Genomic DNA, 25,798 nt, shown 5'->3' with positions numbered 1-25,798 from the left:
TTCCTTTTTTGCACATTAACAGAAAATGTCACCTCAGTGTTTTAATCTGCAATGCAAACTTAACAGGTTAGCTTTGCATTTCCCATACTCATATGGATGAGCTTTTAAATTCCACCCACCTACACTTCAGTGTCCATGTCGGGCTAGACTTTTATAGCTCATGATCTGTGAGCAAATATAAAGCTGTGGACCAGGAGGGCTCACATTTAAAGAAAGAAAGGGAGTCTCTCTTGGAATGTGAATAGCCATCACTATCTTTATTAATTCTCAAAATGCAAGCTTTCACGCTGAAAGTCTTTTCAAAGTTGGACCCAGCTGGGGAGTCATTCATCTTACTGCATATATGCTCATTCCAGACTGAAATGATATCTATGATTCAAGGATAATTACAATTGGACACGGCACCAAATAGCTTGCTAGGAGTGCAGACTGGAATACAGGAAAGGAGCATATGAAGTGCTGAGGGCTTTCTGAATTGATGGAATAATTTTTTTTTTTGAAATAAATTAAAACTTGGGAGAATATTGGTGACCTAGAGTCTGATCCCTGCGTTCATGAAAACATTTGGAGATTTCACACTAGTCTCCCAGCCTCTCCCCTGCTGATGTTAGTATTAGAAATAGCTCTTCTCTTTGATTCCAATAGGGACATGTGGGCCTGATTATCAGTGTTTTAGTTGCAAATACCTCCTCTTTTTTAAGGGATCTGCATAGGAAAATGCTTTCTAATCAGGCTTTTGTTTCAGTCTGCTGAATTAAAACTCAAAACCCCAAGACATCCTGTGAGGAACCACAATGAACCATAAAGAAGCTGGCATGTCAATAGTTTGTCTTTCCAGACCAGATCTGCACAGAAATTTCAATTTTTAAAATATTTGTTTTATTTTATTTTTTAAAGATTTTATTTATTTATTCATGAAAGACATAGAGAGAGAGAGAGAGAGAGAGAGAGAGAGAGAGAGGCAGAGTCACAGGCAAAGGGAGAAGCAGGCTTCGGCAGGGAGCCCAATGTGGGACTTGATCCTGGAACTCCAGGATCATGCCCTGAGCCAAAGGCAGACACTCAACCACTGAGCCACCCAAGCATCCCACAAATTTTTTTTAATCTAATTCCTGTCACTACTGCCTGATTCCAGGTGCAGTCACTGAGCTTCTGAAGAGAATATTCACATGTTAATCTCAAATGTCCTCTTAAGTCTTTATTAAAACTTGATAAAAATGCTTGGCTTGTATCAGTATACCCAAATTTTCACTTCAAATAAGCTCTAAAGATGGCAGTGAAGAAAGATGTGGGATTTGTGTGTATTTTTTAAAGGTGGACACTAGATATTTCAAAATTCAGGTTTAAATATACATATATATTTAAATATATATATACATATATATATATATCCCCAAAATATATCAATATGAAGAATTTAGGGAGGAAACCAAAGATTGACCTTCCAGGAATCATCTGATATTCACATTTTGAGTGTGTTTGGTGCAGGAGAGTCAGGGTGAGGCGGAGGTGGGTCTGCATGCAGGGGTGTCACCTGTCCCTGATGGACATGAGAGCTCTGATCCATCACCAGGAGCCATGACTTGAACCACACTCATAGCAAAGCACAGAGCTTTCAGAATCCAAGGCAAGTAATGGTCGGGCCACCTGGAATGGGTTTCCCCAGTTTCCTCACTTCAGGTCACTGGGGGTATTCTCTGTCCCTCCACCAAAGGCCACAGCTTCTATCAAATGGGGACTCATCCCTGTGGCACCATTTTCCTGGCTCTAGAAACCACTTTTCTCTCGTCGTGAGGCCCAGATAGCACCCGTGCCCTCAACTCTCCCTAACCCTGTGGTCTGTATTTATTTGGTGGTATTCACACTGTTCCTGCCTTTTCAAGGGTCCCATGATTTAACGGTCTTCAAAGTACCCAGTTGATCGTGCACCTGTTTCCTACTGGGACCCCAGCTGATAACACCTTAGGGAGAGCTTCTTTTAGGCTTCATGCATTTCTATAATGGGGGAGTAGCCCAAGGCTCTGGCCAGCACAGCCTCAGGCCCTGGAGGGAGGATAGGGCTGGTGGCAGCTCTGGGGCATGTGCAGGGAGGCCCCAGTAACTTCTGCTTCTGTTTTTCCCCCAATTCCAGGGTCCTTTGTTTGCTTTTCATTTGTAACCAAATTTCAGGCAACCACGCTTCCTTGCAGTGGCCCAACGAATATATCTTCCTCCAAGGAAGATCTTCCAGCTCTGTTTCCAGCCAAGTTTTGATTGTACATGGCTGTTGGCAAGTCCTTGCCGGCTGTTGGCCAGAGACATCAGTTGCTTGCAACAGGAGCTTCTTCACTGGGCAGCTTAGAACATGGCAGCTTGTTTTTCTCTGAGCAGGCTAGTGAGAGAGCAGATCTTCCATCAAGCCCTGAGGTGATCGAAGCCCGGACCACAGCTTGATTACACACTTGTTGGAGCCTTGAGCCACGGGTCACCAATTAAGCTGTCTTGCAGAAATGAGGAGATAATAAATGGTTGCTGTTTTAAACTATTATAATTTGAGGTTATCTCCCCCCATCTTTACTGAAGTATAATTAACAAAAATTGTACATATTTAAGCCATACAACTTGATGTTTTGATGGGCATGTACATTGTAAAATCATCGCCAGAATCAAGCTAACATATTCATTCAATCTCCCCATGGTTACTCTTTTCCTTTCCTTTCCTTTCCTTTCCTTTCCTTTCCTTTCCTTTCCTTTCCTTTCCTTCTCTCTCTCTCTCTCTCTTTTTGTAGTGAGAACACTTAAGATCTACTCTCAGTAATTTCCAGTGTACAACAGTGTACCGTTAACCATGGTCCAGTGCTGGATGCCAGAGCCTCAGCACTTGTTCATCTTATGACTGATGTCCTGTGCCCTTGGCCACCGTCTTCCTTCTTCCTCTCCCCTCATATCCCACATCTCATTCTGTTCTCGGCTTCTATGAAACAATAACGAGAGGAATATTTCAGTGCCTGCAAGTGGAGTCCTGTCTCGACAGAAGCCTAATGATTCAAGGGTGGCCCAGAGCCAAGCGGTGGGCAGTCAGTGGGGATAGGAAGCTTGTCAGAGAAAGCTTACATCACCTGGCGAGGTGGCTGCAGAAATCTGGCTCTGGATGTGGGGATGATGGCAGAGAAGGCTCACGAGGGAGTGTGGAGCATTATCAAAAATGGGAACGGGGAGATTCTGGTTATGGAGTGGCAGGAACCTCAAGGCACCTGTAATACTCTGCAGAGTAGAAAACGTGTCCAATGACCTTAGAGCTCTAGTTAAGCAGATTCTTGAGCAAAGCATTGAATGTGCTGGTGTCAGTAGAGAGTGTGATTAAAAAAAAATAAAAAGTTTAATAAAAAAAAAGATGGTTGGGGGATCCCTGGGTGGCGCAGCGGTTTAGCGCCTGCCTTTGGCCCAGGGCGTGATCCTGGAGTCCTGGGATCGAGTCCCACGTCGGGCTCCCTGCGTGGAGCCTGCTTCTCCCTCTGCCTGTGTCTCTGCCTCTCTCTGTGTGTCTCTCATGAATAAATAAATAAAATCTTAAAAAAAAAAGATGGTTTTGAAAATTCTCAGCTTCTTCCCATGGCAAACAATGCTAAAATTAAGAAAAGTTCCCCAAGCAAGGATGAAATCCAGGGCACTACCAGGAAAATGTTATCTTGAAACAAGGAAGGGTTTGATTGTAAGATGTTTGTTAAAATCTTAGGAAGTCCTAAGAGGATACCTTAGGGAATTATTCAGTCATTCAGAAGAGGCTTTGTAGAGAGACTTTACATCTGCCGCCTAATCGAACAATCAAAGTGTGTTAAGATTATATCATACGGAAGCGGCTCACAGATATGACTTGTATTGAATGCAGTGAGCCCCTGGTGTGATTCACAAGAAATCCACAAAGAGAGTAAGAGAATTTTATCAACAGAAATGCCACTGTCTTGAACTCAAACAAATACAGACAATAAAATGCAAGAAAGCATATGGATCCCCAAAATTCTACAGATAGGAAGCCAGCCAAGAAAAGAATTCAGCAGCAAATACGTGCTTTTGTGTGTGTGTGTGTGTGTGTGTGTGTGTGTGCATTCCCCACTCAGAGAATGGCACTGGGAGCCATGAGAATTATTCCCAGGCCTTGAGCCCTAACATCAAGAGACTCCCAGCATTTGGCTGGCTCTATTTTAGCATTACTACTGACCTGTGACTCATTTATGGATCTCATTTTCCTTTCTTTCGAACAGGAGTGTCTACGACGATCATCTTATATCTGCTTAAATGTCATACAGTGATCTGGGAGGGAGCAGGTAACCTACTTTTTTTAGTTTCAAAAGTCTGAGTATGGAGAGGAATGGCACACCACGAGGGGCATTTACTACATCCTCTTATGAGGCTGGCTTAGATGATGGGCTTCTGAACTTTGAGCTGATGCTGTATTGTGGAAGGCGATGAAACTTGGTGGGAGGGAGTAATTTGTTATGAAGTGGTATTAACTATAAAGTAGTCAAGGTTTTAGCGTCAGACGAAAGGGAAGGTATTGATCATCTGCAGTGCCATTCGCAAGATGTAAGAATTGGCAAATCTATTTTCATGTATGGTGCATTTCCATTCTGGGGAGTGGAGAATAAAGCTGCAGGCAGGCAGGAAAGTTACTCTGCACGTTTTGATGGTATTGAACATTTTTACCAGTTTCAGGAATGCTAATCCACCTGCTTGATTGATTCCCCGCCTTCCTCTGCACCTCAGGACCTCCCAGAGAGAGAGAGCCCACATCTGACAGCTCAGGATGATCACCATCCTAGAATACTGATTCACATTTTGGACCTTTTCCCATTAATTAAAAGTCTCATCCAGTGAGAATTACTTACCCAGATCACAGGGATTACAAACCAGAATCTTTATTTTATTGTACAACCAGAGGGTTTTTCTAGAAACCAACTAAGATTTTATGAAAGCCATTTGACTTACTTGAATAAATAATCTTTGTTTACGATGAATTAATGGTTATTGGTATGAGGAGAGCATCTAGCCTGTTCCCTAAAGTCAGCGTGATCTTCTCAAAACCACTCCATCAACCTCTGTGGACTTTAAGGAAGATCTATCTATCTATCTATCTATCTATCTATCTATCTATCTATCTATAATTTTAAAAAAATTTCCTTGCTAGAGATCTTGTTTGAACAGCACTTGACACTTTTATATGGATTTTGATGTTTCTTTTTCAACATGATCTTCAAAACAGCCCTGTGAAATAACCATGCCAAGTGACATCACCATTGTTGGGGGCAGGCGACATGTCTGGGGGAATGTGGACGTGAGCATGGGGGCATGGCCAGCCCTCTCCAGGCTCAGGCAGGATGCCCACCTCCATCAGGGGGTGAGGTTTTCTCTTCACAACCCAACACTCCCAGATGGCTCAAGCCCTGTAGCTCTGTTCCCTGTGTTTGCTTGTGTTGGGTTGGGTGCCGTCTCCAGGAGGTTCCCACTCAAGGTTCCCACTCAAGAGCTGTCTAAATGTGGTGGCTGAGTTAGGGCTCATCCCCAGTCCCCCTCACCCTTTCCCCTTCTAATCTCAGCCCCTGTTCCTTTGGAGCTCTTTCCTCCACCCCCTCTTTTCTAGTCTTTGGGATTTAAAAAGAATCACTTCACAAGTAGGCATCTGGAATTTTGTTTCAAATGTATGTCTTTCTCATCTTCATTGCCTCCTCTGTGTGAGCTCTTCCATAGGCAGGCATGCAGCCCCATCGCCCCTCCCCCTTCCACTTGTGTGGACAACACGTATCACACCTCGACACGCAACAGCCTATTTCCCACCACGATGTGACATGCCCTGATGGTGATGATAATGGGCAATGGAATAGTCCTGGGCTCTAGGATAAAACTGGGACGCCCCACAAGTCCTGGGCTCCCCACCTTCACACCCTTTGCTGTATGAGTCAAACAACCCTGATTTTTTTAAAGCTAAATTTAACAAACTGTTTTTGCTAGTTCTGCCAAATCTTGATCTGCTAGACATGGCTCTTTCTTATTTCCATGACTGTTTTAATCCCTCCCCAAAGCACACACCATTCCTTAATCAGAGGTAGACAAGGCAGCAAGAGGTGGTTTCTCTTCAGCTCCAGAGCTCTCAGCACCAAGAGGCATGTACATCCAGGAAAGACCGAAAGGAAGATCCCTTTCTCACCTGTTTCAGGGGCTCCTACTTCATCGTCCAGCTCCCTCTAGCCCATGGTAATGACTGATCTGTGTGGCTCTTCTTCCCCTTCCCACGTGCATGTGAGTTCAGAGCACTGACCCTCATAGCAAATGGCATCATCTTGTTCTATCCCTTTGCCAGTGAAGAGCCTAACGAGGTCACGCAGGTAAAAGGGTTATCTCAGGCTCTTGACCTGTCAGAATAAGTTGAGTTTGATCTGATTTTCATTTCATAAAGCAGGCTCAGTAGGGTGACACAATATCACAATTTCCCTTTTCGTTCAAGACTGGGTTTTCATATTTTGGTTTGGTTGTAAAATTAAAGAGGCATCTCTGGACCTTTAAATAGAACCGGGACCTTTAACTTTGAAGTTTTTGCTGCACTCTACAATACTGGAGAAAACATTTTCCAAGCAGTCCTAGTCTAGGGGCTCCCATTCCACATCTATGCAAGTAGAAGTCAAATATCCTGAATTCTCAAAGCCTGACCCAAAGGAGAGGACAGGATCTCAGAAGCAAGACACACAATTGCTATAGCTGTATTAGTCATCCCTGCAGACATCTTGATTTCTGCTAGGATCCACTTTACATTTGTGATAAGGTTTATGGCAAATGTGTATGTGAATTGAAGAAATACAGTAAGGTTGAATTTATGACCTAGGAGTTCAAACATATTTAAAATTACTTAGATGCTTCAATCCAAGCACTGTACCTCTTTTTATTATGGAAAACACCAAACACAATGGATCCCACTTACAAAGGCACCAATAGAATATAATTTATTCTCCCAATTAAATCAATCAAGTCCTAAGTCACCTCTCCAGAGCTTATGAATTGCACCCTCTGGCAATATTAATCAGACAACTGAATGACCTGACTGAATTTAGAGCTGATGAGAATTATTATATCGAGTCCAATCTTTGAAGAGGAGGGAAGTAGATGCTGTGTAGACAGAATGAGTTTCTTGTAATGACTCAATCTACTTGTAAGAGTGTACATTTGACATGGGGACTAGGAACCCTGCCAGATGTTAAAGGCTCTGTTCCTTTAATTGTCTGTCACTCCAAAAATCTTGGTTTTCTGATGTTGTCTGGGTGTGCAAAAATTTTGCAAATAACTCTGAAATGGCTCTAGTGTAAAAAAATCACTTATCACTAGGGTCTTAGAGAAAGGCAATCCCTCTCCTTCTCTCCCAGAGAGGGAAACAGGACAATCACAGGTGTTGGGATTCAGACAAGACTTGCTCTGTCAGTGTCCAGCTGTGTGCCCGTGGACAAGTGACTAGTCCTCTCTGGGTCTTGATGATAATGTCTGTAAAATGGGACACGTAATAGCATCTGATGGGGTTACTCTGATGGATTGAGACATCTTGTGTAAAGATGCCAGTGCATGTCAGCTGGCTCCTTCAGAAGGCTCAGCATCCTCCAAATTAGGTTTGCTGCTAGGAAAATCCAGTGCTCTAATGCTGAAGACCAAATGAATTAAACTCTAAGAGACTAACATTTTAGAACTCAGAAAGTGCTTAGAGATCAACTGGGGCTAGACAGTCACTTTACCAATATAAGAAAAAGAGAGGCAATGTGGACAAGTGCCTGCTCAAAGTCACACGACCAGTTAGCAGCAGAGCTGGGCTGAGTGTGCAGGTTTGAACAGTCCTGAGTCTGCAGATTTGGCTCAATCATAGAAAAGTCACTGACATAGCTTAAAGATAATATTTAGTATCTCAAATAACAAGGGAGCAGCTCCAAGGTTGATAAAGTATGCAGCTCAGAGATATTATCAAAAGCCATGTTTCCCCCTATCTTTTGGTTGTATCATCCCATTTATCAACAATGTCATCAGACCAGACTCCAGTTCAAGGAGATGAATCCACACTGACCATGTGCACAGGAAGAAGGCTAATCTAGGCATGCATGGAATCAGATGCAGCAGAATGGCTACTCTTCAGGCACACAGGGAATCCAATCTGGTGGGTCTGGAATGTACTACATGAACTTTAAGGGATGAGCAAAAGAGGGGTTGATTACTTCTGTGTCCAGCCCATGATACACAGAGAGCCATATTTTGGCTAAAATTAAGAAAAAATAATAATGATACATCCGGAGGTCCACACTAAGCAAAAGAAAGCTAAGTAGACTTGAGAGCAAGAGCTATGATCAGGATCAGGAGGGACATTATAATAAAGGGTTGATTCTGTAAGAAGACAGGGTCATCCTAGAGGTGTGTGCACCCAAGCCCAGGACGTTGACTCTCCAGGGCATCATGATGCTGGCTGCTGTTTTACCTAAAAACTCAGCTCCAAACATTTTATCTGAGTGGGTGCCTGTTAGTTCTCCCTCTGTGATCCTGCCACAAGGGACAGAGAGGATAATAACAACTAGGACAACACACTATGTTTGCATTTTTTCTCCCTCCTAGCACTTCCTCAGCAGCAAATATTAACGACATCGGTGTATTCAATGTCCTACCAATTTAAGGAAAATAACTCACTGCAACTTGAAAAATAAAATAAGACATCCTTGCTTAGGGGTTCTGGAGCAATACTATGGACAAACATCCTGAGCTGTCCACCCCTTCCTGCCCCTCTGACTCTTCCTTCCTCCACAGCTGACACAGACAGTGTGGTACCATTGTCTCTCTCTCTCTCTCCCTCCTTTCAAGACATGGCAGGATTGCACACCCGCAATCCTTTTAAATTTAGGCATGGTCACATAATTTTGTTGGCCAGAGCGATGTGGGTGAGGATGATGTTGGGTCCCACCAGGATGGAAGCTCTATGGCCAGTGCATTCTCTGTCACATTCTCTGATCCAGCTGCCTGGGTTCCAGAGACGGAGACAATGGTGTACAGAGCTCAGCTGACATGCAGTGACATGAAGATGAGTGAGAAGCTTTGTTCTTTTACCTTGCTGAGATTATGGGGTTGTTTCTCGTCACAGCATGACCTAGGCTGTCCTAGGTAATAAAAACAGCACCTCATGACAAGGGGGTTTTGTTTTCTGTTGTTGCCATAACAGCCTGCTACAAACTCAGGCACTTGAAGCGACACAGATTTATAACCACACAGCTTTGTAAGTTCAGAAGTCTGTTGGGCTTAGCTGTTCTCCTGCTCTGAGTCTCACAGGCTGAAAGCCAGGTGTCCGTGGGACTGCACCATTTTCCAGAAGGCATTTCTTCCTTGCTCATTCAGATTGTTGTTTGTACCTCTTCCTTATTGGCTTTGGAACTGAGGTCTCCATATCTTTGCTGAAGGAAGGCTTGTCCCAGCTGAGAGGCTCCTGCATTCCTTGACCCCCCTTGTTCCATCTTCAAAGCCTCCAACAGTAGGCCACACCTTCATAGGTAGAGTCTTTCCTGGATCCTCTGTCACGCATCACTCAGCACTCAAGCCACTTGCAAATGCCCGTGGGATAATGCAAGATCACCTCCCTACTTTAAAGTCTTTATTCTTAATTTTCTGTGCAGAGAGCCCTTTGCCATGAGAGGGACCACATTCTCCACGGTTTTGAGAACAGGATAGGGATATCCTCAGGGGGCATTATTCAGTCTGCCACACCTGGGCTTAATCAGTTCCTTCATGACATGATCTCCTTATGTATTTCCACCTCGGATTATGGGTTCTGTGTGTTATACATCCTAAATAAATATCATCACTTGATCGCAGTTGTCATAGAGCATTATGGTTGTGCCAAAGCACTGAGGGGCATTAAAAGCAACTGTGTGAGGGAACAAAACATGGGTTTACAAAAAGTGGTTCTTTGGACAGATTTGGATTGTATCCTGTGCTATTGTGATGTAATAAGACATACATTTTTGGGTCTTTGTCTCTACTTCCTGACTCCCTCCTCTTTAATCCCTTGGAATTTCCTGGCTGATGGGGGTGTCTTTTGTTCTAAGGAGGTGACTCTTGGTGAGCTCCTGGATGGAGGCTAGTCACCAGAAAGATGAACCCATAATTAGGAGCTTAGAGATTTCAGCCCCAGAGAGAGCCGAAGGGCTGGAGATTGAGTTAATAATCTATCAAGCCTATGTGAAGAGGTCTCTATAGAGATCTCTCAGAGGCCTGGTTCAGAGAGCTTCTGTACTGGTGAACACACAGAAGTGCTGGGATTGTGACATACCTGGACAGGTCATTAAACTTTGTGTCCTTCCCCACGTGCCTCCTCCCTGCATCTTTTCCATCTGGCTCTCCTGAGTTATGTCTTTTTGTGATGGACTGGTAATCTGGTCAGTAAACTGTTTTCCTGAGTTCCATGAGCCACTCAGGGAAATGATGGAATCCGTGGAGGGGGTTGCAGGAACCACTGACTTAGAGCTGGCGGGTCAACAGCACAGGTGACATTCTGGACTTGCAACTGGTGTCTTGAAGGGCACAGTCTTGTGGCACTGAGCGCTTGGGGCTGCATGGGGTCTGATGCCATCTCCAGGTAGATAGTAGAAGAATTAAATGGAATCATAGGACATCCGCTTGGTGTCGACAAAGAATTACAGAATTGCTTGGTGGGAAAAACACCCACACATATAGTGGCCAGAAGAATTTGGTGAGTGTGGGAGTAAAGGGAAACGCAGAAGAACACATGTCTTTCTTGAGGAAGAACACAGAGAGGCAAGCTAGCAGTGTGGTTTGAAATGTGGACTCCGCAACCAGATTGTCTGAATTTGAACGCCATGGCTTCGCGTTACTGGTTTTCGATGAACACAACTCCTCTGTCTCTACATTCTGTCATCTTCAAAAAGGATTAGGAAAAACAATAACCTGGTGGGGTTGTAGGGAATCAATGAATTAATTCATGCCAAACCAGCTCCTAAGAAGGGTCATCTCTGAGTGTTAGCTCCCACTGTAATGTGTGCAAATTGAATAAAGGGAATGTTGATGTGATGCATGAGCTTCATTTGCAACCAAATCTGAATTCTATTATGCAATCTTTGATACTAAATGGGCAGTTTCCTGACCTTGAATCCAGAGTGGAAGGTTGTGGGTGGAAAGTTCACATTCTGCTCCTGTAAAGACCCTGTGCTTCAAGCAGTGACCAAGATGGAATTGGCTGAGGAATGAGTGGGCGTTTGGGCGTCAATCATAAAAGCTGATTTTGCAGACAAAAGCTGCCTGAATCTTAATTGAGGGAAGCTGGGTGAGCATCTCTTGTGCAGACAGTAATGTCCAGAAACGCTGACTTCAGGATAGGCTTCACCTCCTGAGAAGAAACTGCTTTGGGTGCTTTCCTACACTGTTCAAGAGGCAGAAAAACCTAGCCAACAAGCCCTGACACAGAAGGGTGTCCTTGGAAGAGAGTCAACACAGGTCATCAAGATACCTGGTGCAAAGAGCAGGTGTGATTTCTAAGCACTTCTTAGCACAAACAAGTCCAGTGAAAGGGTTACAAATGTGGCCTCTGAAGGCAGACTCCTTCTGTCTGAATCCCAGCTCCATCACACACAACCACTGTGGCCCTGGATAACTTACTGAACCTCCTTATATCTTAGTTCCTTACCTGTAAAATGGGTATAAAAAGAGCACATGCCTACAGGTCTTAATGAGGACTGACTTCACCAATATTACATTTATTTATTTTTATTTATTTTTTATTTTTAATTTTAAAGAATATTTTATTTATTCATGAGAGGCACACACACAGAGAGAGGCAGAGACATAGGCAGAGGGAGAAGCAGGCTCCCTGCAGGGAGCCCAATGCAGGACTCCATCCCAGGACCCCAGGATCATGACCTGAACCAAAGGAAGACAGTCAGCCACTGAGCCACCCAGGAATTCCTTTATTTATTTTTTATTTTATTTAAATTCAATTTGCCAGCATATAGTATAACACCTAGTACTCATCTCATCGTATGCCCTCCTTAGTGCCTGCGACTCAGTGTAATACCAAATATTACATTTAAAATAGTGTTATACTTGAAGCAAATGCTCGGTAAATGCTACCATTAGGTGATTTAACTTGGCATATCTCCATCTAGATCCCCTCGTTGGTAAAATGGGCCATGATACCATGCAAATACACAAGATTCATCCATTTGACAACTGTGTACTTGAAGTACAAAGTGTTCGAACTGTTGAGAATTGGGGGTGGGGTGGGGTGGGTAGGTAAAAAATATGAAGAAATCCAGGCAGGATGTCTGGGTGGCTCAGCGGTTGAGCATCTGCCTTCGGCTCAGGGCCTGATCCCAGAGTCACAGAATCGAGTCCCACATCGGGCTCCCTGCATAGAACCTGCTTCTTCCTCTGCCTGTGTCTCTGGCTCTCTCCCTGTGTCTCTCATGAATAAATAAATAAAATCTTTTAAAAAATACGAAGCCATCCACATCGGGGTTGAGTTTTGGATGGGAGGAAAGGCAGGGAGTTGGAGACAGACTGCATGCAAATAGCCAAACGAATAAATGGGATAATAGTGAATTGACTGTTCAACTAAATGCTCTGTAAATAGGGGTTACATTCTCCTTCTGAAAGGGACAATAAAAAAAGAGCAATCCTGTAGACCTCAATGGATTAATAGATGTAAAGCCAGCTCCTAGGGGACAGATAGGCTGGGGGAGGGGCAGGAGGGAGTGGGATGGGCAGAGGGAGAAGAGACAGCAGATGAGGCCCCCCCCCCCCCCCCCCCCCCCCGCCCGCCCAAGGAGACGTCCTAAGTTACTTCCCCATAGTAGTTGATCTGGGATCTGCATTTGGCTTTCCAACTGGAAGGCTGATATTCTCCCGTGGAGAAGAAAGAAATGATGAGTGGGGAATCCCGCATCATAAACCTGCGGAAAGATGGCTCGTCAGGAGGGAATGGTAAGCAGGCTCCCATCCCTCAGCCAGGAATCATGGGGTCTATTTTATTTCCCACTGATCTGGAGAAGCTAAAAATATTTCCTATGATGAAAACAAAACAAAATCCTCCAGCCCTTTGGGCTGCAAAAATCAACTCCCAGTCCCTGCAGGAGGCTACAGGCAGGCTCACCGCACTTCCCCTCCTGGGTCCTGCCTGCAGCAGCCACCGAAGTGGACAACGCGGGAATTAGCATCATTCATTCAAGTAAATAATTCTCTGCTGCCACTGAAAACTCTAAGAATCAGTATTTTAGACAACACCTTTAGGACTGGAAGGTTCTCTTAGCCGCATTCTACTCCAGGCCAACAAGTAGAACTACCTTTTCCCCCATCTCCTCTGTCCTGACCCCTCGCTCAGAAAACCACGGTTTCCAAGTGCAGGTGCGTCAAAGTGTTGTGTGCTCACACACACACACACACACACACAGACACACCCCCGCAGAGGCCAGAGGGAGCGCCTACCACCCTCCACGCAGAGGTGCGGAGAACCGGGTTCCAACGTTCCAGGGCTATGCTGTGGAGAGGTAAGACCAGAAGCGGGTAAAGTAGAATTTAGGGGCAAAGGAAGGAATTCCCCAGGGGTCTGCTGGGGCCGCCCCTCTTCCTCCTCACCTAGAGGATTCCTCCCCTCCCCCTCCCTCCCCCCGCGCGTCTCCCAGCAAGAGGCCTCGGCTTCTCCACGTTCCACTTGCTTGAAGCTGGACTGGGACTGGGGCGCAGGTGTGCGGGGTGAGATCCTGGACGGGGCGGGGGCGGGGTCGGGGCGCAGGTGTGCGGGGGGGTGAGATCCTGGACCGGGCGGGGGCGGGGTCGGGGCGCAGGTGCGCGGGGTGAGATCCTGGACGGGGCGGGGTCGGGGCGCAGGTGCGCGGGGTGAGATCCTGGACGGGGCGGGGGCGGGGCGCAGGTGGGAGGGGCAAGATCTTGGACCCCGGCCGGGGCCGGGGCGGGGCGCAGGTGGGCAGGGTGAGATCCGGGACCCGGCGGGGACGGGGAGGCGGGGCCCAGGTGGGAGGGGCGAGATCTGGGACCGGGAGGGCGCGGGACTGAGGAGCGGGTTGGCGGGGCCGGAGCTGGGACCTGGGCGGGGGCGGGGCGCCGAGGGCGGGGCTGGGGCTGGGCCCGGGCGGAGCCGAGGGCGGGGGAGGGGGGCGGAGCGGGGTGGGAGGCGCGGCGCCCGAGGGGCTGCAGAAAAGTTGCGGGGATCGGAGCGGCAGCAGCCGCGGAGCCGCGGGAGTGGGGAGCGCGCGGCGGGTGCAGAGCGGGCAGAGCGGGCGGCGCGCACCCGGGGCGGCAGGGAGCCCCAGACCCGTCTCCCGGGGATGCGTGGGGCCCCGAGCCAGGTGCTGGCGCGCGGCCGGGCACAGGTAAGGCAGGAGTGGGCGTCTGTCGCGGCCCTTGCTCGGGAGACGCAGCCTGAACTTGGGGTTTGGTGAGGGAATCTGGCGGGTCGCTGATGCCCCCAGCGCTGCCCCCGCGGGCCCAGGGAGGCCGTTTCCCTGGATGGGAAGACCCGGGGGCTCTGTGTGGGGCCCTGGGGGCATCAGCGACCTCTTCGGAGCCCGTACTGGGAACCGTGGGAGCGCAGGGACCCGTCTAGGTTCTATTCCCAGAAGCGAGGAGTGGAGAATGGCTGAGGGGAAGCGTTTACTGTCCCCCACCGCGAGTTCCCGTGGGGTCTACTCCCACTCCACACTGACCACGTTGTGATATTTAGGATCTATGAAGTGGGGCAGGTTATGTGACTCCCTGCCCGCAAACACCGGGTCACATCCTGGCCCCTCCTCCGTACCCCCAGCTTGTCAAATTGGCAGAGGGCCTGAGACTTGTTGCACCTGTTCCTTCCAAGCCAGGTCCTAGAGCAGGCCTGGACCACCCAAGGAGGCAGTTAACAGAAAACTCTGGCTTGGTGGAAATCTGGGAACCACCCCCGACACCCCAGATTCAGTCCGATGGGATTTAGGGGGTTGCTCAGAGACACTGGTGTCTGGGGAGAGCAGGTGTGAGTCTATCTTACAGGACTAGATTTCCCAGGAGTCCTATACCTGGGGCTGTCCCCTCAGTCTCCCTGCATGGAGGGAATGAACCTCTTGGAGCTTAGGGGATTTAATGGGTACGTTGGGCACAAAGCACATTGCCTTGAGTGTTTCAGAGGCTGGCTGGCCTTGTGACTCTTGCTATTTTATTCTGCACACCTAGGACCGGGTTCACCCTGTGGGGACAAGGCAGGAGGGGCGGGAAGAGGTGGTTCCCAAGGCCCAGGAGCAGCTGGCTGCACATTGGGATGGCCCTAGGGCAGGGGCAGCGAAGCCTCAGCTCTGCAGGGACGGTGCCTGCGCCAACAGCTTATGCCAGGGTCCTGGGATATGGGTCCAGGAGGAGAAAACGAGAGAGTACTTCTTTCTTGCTGCTGCACAGGCGGGAAGGTCTGCAGGGCCTCATGGATTAAGCTGTCTCCAGGTTACACACATACCTGCACCTTGCCTGTGGGGCCACTGGTTTCCATCCCAGCCTCTGGACCCCTTGGTTGTCAAAAGCCGAATCCACTTTAGTGGAGAACATTTTTCTTTTCTTCCTGAAAGTGTTTCAGCTGGGCTTGAAGCACTTTGGTAGAACACCTGGACACTCTGCCAACTGAGATGAAAAGTTGCATTTGCTTCTCAGAAGTCTACATGCACAGCCTGAAATTCCAGAGAAATCACCCTCCTTATCAGGTTCCCTGGCAGCTCAATACACTCTGTTCTCTCCAATAGCACTCCCTAAAGGTTATAATGGTGCCCCATCCACATGCTCTAGAAAAAATAAGGCCCCACATAGGCAAACGGTGGTGGTGTGTAGGGGGTTATCTTTCTCGTCTGTTTCATTTGAGTATTTGTGTGTACCTGGATTGAGGACACCACGAATCTCCCATCTCTCTCCTCCTCTGTTGGTTTTGACTATCAGTCTAGTCTTTAGGGGCAGGATTCAGACTGTGTGTGTGTGTGGGCTGTGCACATTTGCTTGTGTGTGATTGTATGTATATTTATGTTTTTCATTTTATAAAAACATTGCCTGAACTGAAGTTTATCTAGAGATGGACCAAAGAAACCGTATTCTGGCACAACAGTAACCAAAAAGCTGGTTATGTTGGATTTATTAAGAGGTGGAATTGTTTTGTCCTTTATGGGAGATTTAAGATACTTTTTGGGAGTAATTTTGATGTCATACTTGCAGACTTCAGAAATTGAGTCCTGCATCATACGAGAAGGATGGGTTTTTTAACAAGCTGTTTAAACAAAGTGGAGCTTATGGTTTCTGGGTAATAATTTGTTTTGTGGGACCCAGGAAATGTAACCAAAATCCCCTGCCCCTGGACAAGCAGAGCAGGACTAACTCCATTTTGTGCTGCCCCCACCACCTCCCCTATGACCCCCACATGACCTGCTTATTGCTTAAGGCGCTGCCCCACCCCAGTCGAGCCTCGGGGCACACCCTAATCGGAAATCAGCTCATAACAATGTAACCCGGCCTTGTGCCCGCCTAAAGTGCGCGCCAATTCTGACCAAATAGGCCAGCTCAAGGGGATACTATAGGGTAAGGTGTAATTCAATCGGCCACCTGCGTGTGGACCCACATGACTGTGCAACTTTCTGCCTATCCCATTGGCCACTGGCCCCTATAAAGCTGCTGAGCCTCTTAGTCTCAGGTCCAAGTCTCTGCTCCGCTGTGTCGGGTGCACTTGGACCCAAGCTCGAGCTTGTGAATAAACCCTCGTGCGTTTGCATCGGTGTCGGCTGGTTTCTCGGATTCGCAATCTTGGGCACAACAGTTTTAACAAAAACTAAGTTGCCAAGGTCGAGTGAAAAACAAATCTCCTATCTACTACTTGAAAGAACCACACTGCACAACTGGGGCAGCATGTAGTGTGTAAAACCATCCTTGTTTTAGAAAATTCTTTCTTTGTAACTGTCTTGTACTCCCCTCCCACTCATAAATGCAAATAGCTCTTCTTGTTGGAGTAGACCGTATAGAAAAAAAGAGAAACACCTTTTGAGAGATTCCATTTTAAGTCAACCAGGAGGCCCGATCAGAGAAAGTAGTTGCAGAATTGAAACAAATAATGCCAACTGCACTGATCACATGGGAGCAGGGTAAGGAGTGCATGTGGAGTGGAGTTTTGCTAAATTCTCTCAGTTCATGGGACTCTAGATGATTTATTAAGAACCGAACATCTATCATCCAGAAAGCCATTGTCCTTGTGCATTCCTCCCTATTTCTCGCCTTACTCCTAAGGGGGAACCATTTTAGACCCTTTATCGGTTTTGTTTTTTATATCTTTGGGTGATTACTTCCTGGGGGGTAATAGGGCTGTTTGTTAGTGGGTCTGCCTCGAAGTCAGTAACTATTCCCCCTTCTTCCCTGACAGCCTCCAGATTTGGCTTGCAGAGCAGCGTGCCCCCCTTGAAGGGAAATGCGGTTTGCAGCAGCCCTTGCCGGCCAAGAGTGGCCACGTGACATGGAGCTGCCCTGTGGGATGCGAGGGATGGCCTGGGTCCGGGGCCCTAGAGGGCTGTGCAGGGCCTTCGGAGCGCGGAGTGGCCTGTGCGCTGTGCAGCTGGTGAGCGGGCTGTGGGTGTCTCTGCCCTTCGGTGCAGGCTGTGGGGACAGCTGAGGCTCCCCCCAGGTTCCTGGTTCTTCCCCAGAGGTGGGTGGGGAATGGGAAATAGGGTAACCGGTCCAAGAAGAACTTGGGGGTTTCCTGAACACAAACCCATTACCAGGTGGGCCGCTGTGCACTGCCGGGCGTTTGCGGCGATGCAGACTTGGGTCCCCAGCACCTGGATGCCAGTGTCGGTGGCGGCTTCCTGGGCGGTAACCCTGAATCGGAAACTTTTGCCGGGAATGGCCAACCCGCTGAACATGCGGGCCGCCGGCCGTGCGCTCCTGCTCTCTTTTGGAAACTGGACTTATTTTTATATAAATTAGAGGTTTCAACGTGAAAATCGTTCGTGATAGGTAGGTAGGTGGATGGATGGGCAGATGGCGGTGCTTGTGCATGGATGCGTGGGTTAATACGCATATGCACATTGCCCGGCTCCTGGCTCGTCACGAGGGCGGTGACAGGAGCCACCTCTGAGCTGGGCTGCACCGCGGCTCTGTCCTGCCCTCCTCGAGGACGTGTGGCATGCAGCATGCAGCGGCGGGGGAAGCAATCTCGGAAAACACCGGAGCCATTCAGCCCCATTGCTCATTCAGTATGCGAACAGCCGCTGTGCCACCTACTAATGGAAAGAAGACTGATGGTACCGCACAGGATTTTGAGATTAAGCAGAGGCATGATGGCTTGTCCGGGCATGAGGCATCTATCAATACCAGTCCTTGTGGTTTCATAACATATTCCTAAATCCTGATACAGCATTTCGTGGTCAGCTGGTTCCAGGACAAAATGAACACCTGCCTGCTGATGTGTATGACTTTCCATATAATAACCCTTCGGACAAAATTTGTCTTAAAATGTGCTTCAGGCCTGGTGGGACAGAAGTATAAACGTCCTCGAATTCCCAGATGAATTTGCCACAGTCATCAAGAAAAAGAATACACCTTAAATTTCTTGTAAATCAATCGCCTGGAAGTGTAATAAACCTATTTATAACTAAGGAAAAACTCGGGAGACCTGGGTAGGTCGTTGAGTGCCTTTCGCTCAGGGCGTGATCCCAGTGTCCTGGGATCGAATTCCACATCGTGCTTCCTGCAGGGAGCCTGTATGTCCCTCTGCCTCTTTCTCTGTATCTCTCATGAATAAATAAATAAAATATTTTTTTTAAAAGAAAAGCTTACTTAAAATGCAAATTTCCTTTCATTTCCCTTTCTGCATGTGAAACTCATGGAGAAGTTAAAGGTTTCCATAGGAGATCACTTTGAACATTTTACCCTCAAATCTGGCTGGTTGTATGTCTGCTTATCTCGAATGGAGACCATTGTTATGCTGCACCAGGGGTTTTAAGGAACGTCACCCAGCGCTTCACTTTGCTGGTATCAGTGCTAGGTGTGCTGCTTGCTCCTAAGCCCACTTTGTAGAGAGAGCTAGGAAATGTACGTGTGCACAGGAACCCATGTATCCGTGCATGTACATGTGCACACACACATTTGTCCATCTGTCCATCCCTCACAAACGAGATTCATATTGATACTTCTGATTGCGGTAAATAGTATCCTCCCTCCCCCCCCTTTCTTTCTTTTACCTTCTTTTTCTGACTTCGAGAAACCTGGCTTTCATGTTCTGTTTCCATACTTACTCATTCCTGGTGTAAGCTATTTCAGAACCGTGCATTGTCTTCAGCCTTACAGCTTCCAGTCAAGAGACAGTTTCCAGAGCTATCAGGCTGGATCTTTTCCTTTTCATATCCTTTCATGTGGCTGTGTTGTTCACTTGTAATACAGTTAGGCTCCTCTTATTCCATTCTAATCTCTCTCGTTTCTGATTCGTCCTGCCGACGATTATTTTTTCCACCAGTAAGCAGATGCATGTGCATTCTCTTATATCCTCTTCTTTCTGCACTAAGAGGAGCGTGTTCGAGATGCTCACTTGTATACTTAACAGTGTGTCCTGGAAATTGCTATCGATTCAGGTCCTCATTCCTTCCTTCTTCCTTTTAAATAGATTTTGTTTTTTATTTTTTAATTAAAAAAATTTATTAGAGAGTGAGTGCACAGAGGGAGTGAGAGAAGCAGACTGCCCGCTGAGCAGAAAGCCTGATGCAGGGACCCTGGGATCATGACCTGAGGCAAAGGCAGATGCTTAACTCACTGAGCCACCCAGATGTCCCTAGATTTTTTTTTTTTTTTTTTTTAGAGCAGTTGTAGGTTCACAGCGAAACTGGGAAGTACAGAGAGTTCCCATACATGCCTGCCCCTGATGTACACTACCTTTCTCACTACCACCACCCGCCTCCCATCCTCTGCTGTGGCTGCCTAGTACTTTGCTTGTGGATGCACCCCAAGTTATTCAGCCACTCTCCTATGTCTGGACACTTCTTTATCTTATTGTTTACAGCATGTAATTAGGTTCAGGTTAACTATTGGTATCTAAATCTAATGATGCCTTGAGAAACTTCCAGTGTATGTGATGCTGGGGCTAGGCACCATCGTAGTGGAATTGGGTTGATCCTGGTGCCAAGAAAATTTGAAGGAAACCCTGGGAGCTTTCATTCCTGGATTCCTGTAACAGCCCTTTCTCCTGTCACAGAGGGGCTGCTCAGATCTGCAAGATCTCATGGGACGGGGGTAGAGGGGATAAGAATGAAGACTGAGTTTGGGTCACATGTGTGTGAATCCCAGGCACCCCTGAACTAGCTGTGTCACCTTCAGCATGCCACATGACCTCTCTGTGATCAATACCTATTTGTTGGGTGCATGATTGACTTTAGAAGTAGTATAGGACTGATCCAGAATAAGGTATATAGATTGCCAACACCATAAAAATTGGTGAGTCAGCCAATAAAATATAACAAGCATGGAAGGTTAGGATACTTACGGACTTTTGTCTCATTCTGGAAGATTTCCTCCTCCTGCCTGGTCATTACAGCTGATTTATCATTTCAGATATACTTAATATGCTTTGTCTGGTGTTTCCTTAATGCCAGCCACCCAACATTTTGGTGGGTTTGTTTTTTACTGTATCAGTGATGTGCCATTTGCATGGGTTTAACCAGATATGTACCCTATGTATAATTATTTACTTGTCTTTAAGTCAACTCATTTTACAAAGCATATAAATTAATCTAAAAAGGAAACTTGACACCTACCACCCTAAATAGAAAACCAGCTTATGATAAAGACAAGGTTGTCATAGACATAAAGACCACACATATGAAACAACATTAAATGCAGTCGAGGTACTGTTGCCTGCAGAAGGGCCTGGGTGGAGGCTTGCTCTCTCTCCGTCTGGAAGGAGAAGCACCAATGCCTGAGACAGCTTAGCTCAAGCCGAGACTTCTCCTTGGAGTCCAGACTGTAGGACTGAAGGAGGATGTGATAGAGATGATTGTCTTACTCCTTGACTCAGTAGTACTTCAGGTCCCGTCTTTGAACCACTAGAATCAGCTCTAGATCCAGGAGGCACATCAGGCCTGGGAAAAACTGGCTTTTCACCATCAGAGATTAGAATCAGTCCAGGTGCACACGTTCCTGAGACAGCCTCTTACTGGTCTGCCTCAGTTGCCCGAGGTCTTGGCTGCTGACTCGAGAAATCCCGTTCAGTGCTGTGGGGCTTGTGTCCCTTTGTGTGTGGCTCCTAGAGACACTGCAATACATTTACCATTTTACAGGTATTTCTGGTTATGTCTTATGTGCAAATCCCAGTTAGTTTTTCTTAACTCCCTCCCTCCCTTCTCCCTTTCTCCCTCCTCCCTTTTCTCCACTCTTTCTCCACTCTCCACTTGTTTCTCTCTCTCTGTTTTTTTTTTTTTTCTTCTGATAAATAGTCCTAGCCCTCATGGAACTCACAGACTATACAGAGGGAGAAAGAAGGCAAATGTGTAAGTTAACATATTCTTCCCCAAGCCAAAGTGTAACTTTGAGTACATGAGTCTAGAAATAGATAGGGGTCTGTTTCAGTAGTTCCATTTTAGGAATTGGAGAACGAGATGAAGCAATACTACTGTGATCCCACGGAAGGCATCGGAATTGTCTTGCTGGATGCTGAATCAGAGGAGACTGTCGATTAGCATGATTTAGCCAAGCATCTACTATGGAGGCCTGTGTGGTGGACTGCAAGGGACGTAGGCCCTCTGAGCTAAGGACTGTCCGAACATGCACACCACTGTTCAGGTCCCCAAGGAAGTGATGTGGACAGGAAGTGACCTGAGAGAACAGGACCGCACAGTCCAGGTGGATAACCAGAGGAGTCTTCCTGGAAGAGGAGGCTTGGGAGGATGAGCAGAGCTTGGCTTGATGAATGCAACCTGGTGACGGTCTACTGCTTTTCATGGAGCATCAGTAAATTAGGATTGCACGTTCCAGTCCCTGGGATTTCAACTCTGTGCTATTTCAGCATTTTGAAGATTCTGAAATGCTTTCCCCCCATCCGTCTCATTTAGTGCCTCGCAGTCCTCAGAAGTCCTCATGATTATGATCCCCATTTTCCAGATGAGCAGACTCAGAAGGGTGAGGTGACTTTCACAAGACAGGCAAGTTAAGGAAGGTATGTTTGAACTGAGCCTGTCATCCCCAGAATCTTGACTTCTCACCAGCTCTCTGCTCAGAGAGGCAACATCTCAAGGCTTAATGTAAACTGAAATGCCCACCAACAGGAGAATGAGAGACAGACACATGTTCCTATATTCATCCAGGGAAATGCTAACCAGCCATGAAAATTAATTAGTGCTGCATGTTTTCACAGGGATAAGTCTTTAAAACACAAAATTGAATATAAAAATTAAAAAGGAAGTTGCCAGAGCATACCTAGAACAAGATATCATTATATACAGTTTAAGACATGCAAAAACAATTTCATACAATTTTTTGAATACCTAATTCCATATTGAATGTACAAAATAAAATGCATGGAAAATAATCTAAGTATTGGGATAATGGTGTCTCTGGGGAGGGTGGAGGGTGGGTGGGGTGAGGTGGGAGTCTCCAGGAGCTTCAGCACACCTGTAACTTATTTCCTGAGCTGGGCAGGGACAGGAGTGCTGTGTTATTTTCTATACTGTTTAGCTGCCTGATGTATTTAATAATTAAAATTTTATTTTATTTTATTTTATTTATTTTAATAATTAAAATTTTAATTAGGTGGCTGGTCGTACAGTGGTCAGGCGGGCACATTTTCCTCTCGACTCTGAGACGAAGCTTTTCCTGAAGTGATTGGAGACACAGATGAAGTAACCCATGCTTTGACTCTCAGCTTAGCGTGTAGTGCAAATGACTGTATTTGGTGCACTGAAATGAATCTTGCATCAGCAGCCCCTACTGGTTGGCTTGGGCTTTCTTAGAGGCAAAGTAGAGTGAGCCTGTTGTTGGCACCTTTTTCTGGTTGAATTAGACCAAGTGTGTTCACTATTCTCAATTCTAAGAAGCAGAATCTGAATACCCAGGCAACTCTGAACATAAAATCCAGGAGGAGCAACAGCATTGAGGTTGAGAGTAGAGCATGCCCTGCCTTCATTCCGCAAATGCTCCTGTACATGTTCCTGGGGTTTTCCTAGACACTGGAGCTACAGCAGCAAATAGCAGAAACGTAGAGCTTGTCCTGGTGGAAACATTCACTCTAGCAAGTGACACATTTCCCCTTTGCCCAAAAACAAGCCAAGTTACAGAGATAATAGGAACATTACTTAAACCATTGCCAAAGTAAGTATATATGTTGGAAAGTTTGATTTGCTTGCAACTAAATAGCAGCACATTAATTAACTTGTTAAATGCCGTTTATGAGCCAGCTGCTGTCTTAAACACTGAGGCTGCAGCGAAGATCCCAGGACTGCCTGTGATTGCTCTGATTTGAGCTAGAAGTTCATTCCTGAACCAATGACTGTGACCCAGAGGGTGGGATATTCTGATTGACTATGCTGGGTCACATGTCCACCCCTGAAACATTTGGGCTCTACTCAAATCACACAGGGATACCTGGGTGGCTCAGTCGGTTAAGTGTCTGCCTTCGGCTCAGGTCATGATCCCAGGGTCCTGGGATTGAGCCCAGTGTCAGGCTCCCCTCTCAGCGGGGAGTCTGCTTCTCCAGCTCCCTCTGCCCCTTCCCACTGCTCATTCTCTTTCTTTCTCAAGTAAGTAAATAAAATCTTAAAATACACACACACACACACACACACACACACACACACACAGACAAAGCCCAAACAGAGTAGCTTCCCAGAAAGAAATGGGGAGCTCTTCCATGAACAAAGGGGATATATGGTGCTAGAGGGGGGGTGTTACTAAAATTACCTCCTAGCTCCTTCTCCTCCCCAGAGTTCCCCAGAACTCTCCCTTTGCCTTGGTTATTGTAGAAACTCATTCTGAGTCAGAACTCATCCCTCTACATGTGCTTGCCATGTTTGGCTCCTCACTGGATTAGCGTGCCCTGAGCCCTGGACTCCCAGGACAGGGGAGCAGCATCCTTCCCTGGGGGGCTTCTCGATGCCACGGTTAAGCAGACCGATGCCCGGGGCCGATCGGTCTCTGAGGCTGACACAGGCCTGTCTGCTGAGAGTGAGGCCAGTGCACTGTCTGCTGCCCCCGTGCCTGGCCTGCCAGCCCACATCTAATTGATGAGGACATTGAACGCAACCGCTGCTGGTCGCTTCACACCTATGAGCTGATCCATTCACGAGACTGAAAAGATGGACAAATAAGGAAGACATTATTTTCTGTCTCAATCTGCATCACCTTTCTATTGCTGCCATAACGGTACCACACACTTAGTGCCTGAAAACCACGTAAGTCCTTTTGGAAGTCAGAAGTTGATGAAAAGCCGCACCAGGCTAATGTCAGGGGGTCGGCAGGCTGTGTTCCCCCTGGAGGCCTTGCTCAGTCAGCTTGTTTATTATGGTTTTGGGCCGGGGTCCCGGTTTCTTCGATAGCTGTCCGCTGAGGTCATTCCCAGCTTGTAGAGGATGCCCTCATTCCTGGGTTCATGGTCACTTTCCTCCATCTCCAACCAGCAATGGCAGGTGGAGTCCCTGCCTGCTTCCAGTCTCTTTTGCTTCTTTGGTCTTTACATCTCTCTGGCTGACTCTCTTGCCGTCTTCCACTTTTGAGGGTTCATGTGATTAGGGCCCATGGGGATAGTCCAGAACAAGCTGTCTATATTGAGTCCCTAACCTTCATTCTGTCTGCAGAGCTCCTGCCATTCTCTGTAACCTGTTCACTCCCAGGTCTCGGGGAGTAGCAGGTCATGGACATCTCTCAGGGCATTGCCTATCACAGGAGCTAATCCAAAGGTCGAAGTTTTGTGGATGGCTAGGGTTGGAGTGGAAATTTGAGGTCACGGAATCCATCCTCTGACCTGAGCTCGACCTTTCCCGTGTATAGCAGGAGGCTGCTGCTAACAGAGCAGGTGTATTTCTATCCCCTCTCCCATAGGTGACAGAAGAAGCCCACCTTGGCTCAGTGAGGCTGGCAGCCTAACTCCTCTGTGAGCTGCTTTCCACATGGATATGAGCAAGGGGCAGTGTGGCCTGCTGCTTGGGGCCATCTGGGTTGGAACCCCAGCACGTACTCCCCAGCCCTCCAACTTTGGATGAGTCACAAACTTCTCAGCCTCGGTCTCTGCTCCTGCTGTGTCCGAGACCCAGCCTTCCTCTGTGTAAGGCTCACTCCTAGGCCACGTGGATACAGCAGAACCAGGGCCAACCAAGTCCCACTCTCAAGGCGTTTACACTGTGGTGGGAAAGTCAGGATATGAGGAACAGGAGTCCTGGTAAGGCGGAACAGAATTATCAGCGGGGCTTGGGTCATGAGGAGAGCTCATCAGAAAATGTGCTTTAGAAAGATTTGCTGTGGGATCCCTGGGTGGCTCAGTGAGTGGTTGAGTGTCTGCCTTCAGCTCAGGGCATGATCCCAGGGTCTTGGGATCAAGTCCCGCATCGGGCTACCCGCAGGGAACCTGCTTCTCCCTCTGCCTGTGTCTCTGCCTCTCTCTGTGTGTCTCTCATGAATAAATAAATAAAATCATTAAAAAGAAAGAAAGAAAGAAAGAAAGCTTTACTGAAACACCTGAATAAGGAGAAGGAGCCAGCCATGAAGAGACCTAGGGGGAGCACTATACGTGGATGAAGCAAAGATGTGTAAAGGCCCTGAGGTAGAG

General features: G+C 47.1%; 1 protein-coding gene and 1 long non-coding RNA gene across 2 annotated transcripts in view; both read left to right on the top strand.

The window, feature by feature from the left end:
- LOC112933839 (uncharacterized) overlaps positions 1-25,798 on the top strand; it is a 63,473-nt gene that overhangs the window by 26,274 nt on the left and 11,401 nt on the right. The window lies entirely within an intron of this gene.
- Positions 12,921-18,833, top strand: LOC140594301 (uncharacterized). Its single transcript, XM_072725238.1, has 4 exons — positions 12,921-12,978; positions 14,072-14,384; positions 17,423-17,614; positions 17,778-18,833. Exons 1-4 carry the CDS (start codon positions 12,921-12,923, stop codon positions 17,980-17,982), a joined length of 768 nt encoding a protein of 255 aa, XP_072581339.1. The 3' UTR covers positions 17,983-18,833.

The sequence above is a fragment of the Vulpes vulpes genome, chromosome 10 (assembly GCF_048418805.1).
Source record: "Vulpes vulpes isolate BD-2025 chromosome 10, VulVul3, whole genome shotgun sequence".
NCBI lineage: Eukaryota > Metazoa > Chordata > Mammalia > Carnivora > Canidae > Vulpes > Vulpes vulpes.
The sequence above is the reverse complement of the archived record's forward strand: the minus strand, read 5'-3'. Positions and strand labels throughout refer to the sequence as shown.

What these genes read in the sequence shown, in the direction of transcription:
- LOC140594301 (XM_072725238.1), top strand. Translation starts at nt 12,921, where the DNA reads ATGAGTGGGGAATCCCGCATCATAAACCTGCGGAAAGATGGCTCGTCA. An exon ending in TGGCGCGCGGCCGGGCACAG is followed by an intron (nt 14,385 to 17,422) that starts GTAAGGCAGGAG and finishes CTTCCCTGACAG; the next exon opens with CCTCCAGATTTGGCTTGCAG. An exon ending in GCCTGTGCGCTGTGCAGCTG is followed by an intron (nt 17,615 to 17,777) that starts GTGAGCGGGCTG and finishes ACCCATTACCAG; the next exon opens with GTGGGCCGCTGTGCACTGCC.